This window comes from Gavialis gangeticus, unplaced genomic scaffold (genome assembly GCF_001723915.1).
Source record: "Gavialis gangeticus isolate Ggan-Ray unplaced genomic scaffold, GavGan_comp1, whole genome shotgun sequence".
Taxonomy (NCBI): domain Eukaryota; kingdom Metazoa; phylum Chordata; order Crocodylia; family Gavialidae; genus Gavialis; species Gavialis gangeticus.
This window is the reverse complement of record NW_017729025.1, coordinates 131727263-131730809: the sequence shown is the minus strand read 5'-3', so window position 1 is coordinate 131730809 and position 3547 is coordinate 131727263. Positions and strand designations below refer to the sequence as shown.

Sequence of the window (3547 nt, the reverse complement as noted above, 5' to 3'; positions counted from 1 at the left end):
ACCATCTCAGTGTTCACAAGCCCTGGTACCTTGAGGTACATAGAAAAAACATATAAAGCTGTGTGTACGGCCAGGTAGCTGATTCTCTGAACCAGAATCGAATCTTCAGATTCAGATTCGGCCGAATCAAATTGGGACAGTGATCCAAATTAGTGAATCGAATGACTGTCCCCCGAATCAGGCCGAATCGAATACTGTCCACTTCACACACCCCTACTGCATTTCTTCTAGGCTATGTTAAGACATCAGTTTAGCTTAACTTTTTATGATCATGAGGATTGCAAAGTTTGTTACAGTTGTAATTAGCTCTGCTTCATGTTTGCCATGTGTAAAACATGGACAATATTCAGTTCTTCACAGATCTGAGACTACTTTGATTATAAAATGCTCTATAGATGACAGATGCTAAGAATGCGGAGTAGTTGTTTTGTTAATTCATTGTCATCTCATGATATCTGCATGCAAATTTTTAGCCGGTTATATAAAATTAATATTTATGTTTTATTTTTAAGAAGTCTCCTCAAACAGAGAGTTGCACTGATAGTGGAGCAGAGAATGAAGGCAGTTGTCACAGTGATCAAATGAGCAATGATTTCTCAAATGATGATGGAGTTGATGAAGGAATCTGCCTTGAAACCAATAGCGGTGCAGAAAGAATTTCAAAAGTTGGCAGTGAAAAGGTATGTTAGAGTATATAAATAAGAACGTTCAATTTTAGTATGTTCCTCAAATGGGGGGGTGGTTGTTGTTGGGTTTTTTTTAAGGTTGATTCTCTTTTAAAAGTTCAAATGCATAAAACCACAGTATGGCAAGAAGTCCAAAGGACTTGTCAATCCTTCTAGAATGAGAGAATTCCCCAGATGTTGTTGATTTTTGGTTCCAGCTGCTTTGTTCTGGCAAAAAGCATTCATGTAAAAGATGGTTCTTCCTTATAACCAGTGAATTCTTGTTGAGGTAGGTTATCAAATCTGTGGCAGGTTTATATTTTGCAAGTATCTTATAGCACAGAGGGCTAGTGAAGAATTATTTTGAAAAGCTACAGAGATTCTCACAGCTGGCAGAATACTGGGAAATTGAGAGAAACCAGAAATTGATCAGAGATGGTATTATTCTGATGCACCACCACCATGTAAACGCATAACATTCTTTTGAAATGCTTTTGATGCGAGACCAAGAGTGTGTAAAGTATTTTGGCATCAGTGTCTCAGAATGTATAGTCTTACTGCTTTTCTTAATGCCTCCCCTCCCCCCCCCCCCCCCCCCCCCCCACCTGGTACATGTGTAAATGACATACATTTGAGAGAATGGAGATCTTGTGTCAAATAGGCTAAAATAGGTCAGTCAGGTGTTCCATGCCCTCTGGAAGACACTGGTTCCCTTCTAGTTTGCACAGTCTGAGTATAAGGCATAGTTGTATGCCTTCTTGCTTTACTTTGTGCATGTACATGCTGGATTATACATGGTAACTAGTCTTGTATGGACTGCGACTTAATTCCAAAATGCAACTGTTGTTTGTTGCTTGGGTTGCACCCACAACCAGCTTGTAAACTAGTGGTGAATGGTGATGAATACTTAAAAGTTGATAAACTAATGGCAAATAACACCACGTAAACATTCTGCATAGTAATGAAGGCTGCATAAATTATTTTATTAAGCTATAATTACATATACTGTGGTAGTACTCAGATGATCCACCCAGATCAGAACCTTGATGGAATTCATATTAACATGATAAAAGTCAACAAAAACAACAAGTAAAATAATTCTGTTTTATTATAATGAACATCAGTCACAGCACAGTTATATAGTTGTTTCATAGTGTGTTGTATGAAGCAAAGCAGAAGTAAGTTACAGGCTAAGCTTCAAGGAGGAGTTTGTAGTAGCTATGTGTTTTTATATTAAACTTCTTATCCATAGTAAGAGGAAGCAAGAGTGGACTTGAGGGGGAAAAGGACAAAAGACTAATGACCAGTAAGCAAAGGCATATCTCGTATTGTTCTTGATAGCCCAGTAATGTCTTGGAGCTCACAGACCATGGGTTTTAAAGCTGTGAAAGACCTTAAATGCAAGATAAGCAACATGCATTTCATGCAGTAAAGGAGGAGCCCAAAAAGTATGTAGAGAGAGGTGGGTTCGTATAGTCATAGCAGCAAATCAGAAAGATTGTCTTAGCAGTGGGGTTTTGGAGAGAGAGGTTGCAATTGGCAAAGACAGATTGGTAAGAGGATGGGGGATGGTTGAACCAAGCATCTGTCCAAGACTAGATCTTGCAATATCATCAAAGCCATCTCTTTAACGGTGTGTGCTGGTAACCAGCACAGTGTTAACCTTACACTATTATGCAGAAAAAACTGTTTGTATAGTTCTTAAAACAATTTTCTGAGTAGTTTCTTAGAATGATATTGCAAACTCCATTTTTGTTGTTGATTTTTTTTTTTTCCAGAATTCTTTATTGTATGAACTCTTTTCTGTTATGGTCCATTCGGGAAGTGCTGCTGGTGGCCATTACTATGCCTGTATAAAGTCCTTTAGTGATGATCAGTGGTACAGCTTCAATGATCAGCACGTTAGCAAGGTAAAATAATATTTTAATTTTCTTGTCCTCAAATAAAAAAGGTAGTTTGTAGTATTTAATGAGGTTACATATTTTCAGTTTTGAAGTGATGGTGCACAAACTTTGAGCTGCTTATTTGTTATTACCTGACATTAGCTTCTCATCATTTCCTCCCCTTTTTGTTTGGGTATAATTTTATTATTATATATAATTATTATCATTATATTATTATTATAATTAATATATTCTTAACTTGAACTTTGCTTTTAAACTTGTTTTTAAAAAGTTTAGATGCAGTTATGTGTTGCTGCTTTTACATTAGCCAGCCTCCTATTTCCAGTGAATATTAGTTTAGAGTACAGATTTAATGCCTCCATTTTGTGAGGTGCTACTATTTTCCTGTTGAGACAAGAAACATCATAATGTGATTCCCTGTTTTTTCTTTTCATTTTTTTTCTCTTTGCTTTTTGTATTGCAGTTGGAAGTAGTAATTCAGATCAAATGACAAGAAAATAATGTTGGTGAATTCTCTGTGATAGCACACTACAGGTCTTTGTTTTCATCTCATTTTACATTACCGGTCATAAGGTCACTTCATCAGTTTGTCTGCTCCCCAAAGCAAGTCTGCTGTCTGCATCAGGGACAGTTATCAGTTAGTGTAATGCAGTAAGTTGACTGGAAGCAATCTTGCTATTCCTCAACAAGTTTGGGATGTTAACGAACATCCCAACTTGGAGTCATTATTGACTCCAAGATGAACATGAGTCGGCAATGTGGGGAGGCAGCTAGGAAGGCCAACTGCACCCTGTCGTGCATCCACAGATGCATCTCAAGCAGGTCCAAGGAGGTGATCCTCCCCATCTGTGCGGCACTGGTCAGGCCACAGCTGGAGTACTGAGTCCAGTTCTGGGCGCCACACTTTGAGAGGGATGTGGACAGCATGGAGAGGGTCCAGAGGAGGGCCACTCGTATGATCAAGGAACAGCAGGGTAG

General features: G+C 38.3%; 1 protein-coding gene across 4 annotated transcripts in view; it reads left to right on the top strand.

The window, feature by feature from the left end:
• The window catches only part of USP47 (ubiquitin specific peptidase 47), a 148579-nt gene that overhangs the window by 101238 nt on the left and 43794 nt on the right, over positions 1-3547 (top strand). For all 4 annotated transcript variants that reach the window (XM_019519573.1, XM_019519574.1, XM_019519572.1 and 1 more), the window contains 2 exons: positions 513-680; positions 2444-2575. In XM_019519573.1, coding sequence (XP_019375118.1) covers positions 513-680; positions 2444-2575 — 300 coding nt within the window. The remainder of the gene's footprint in view (positions 1-512; positions 681-2443; positions 2576-3547) is intronic.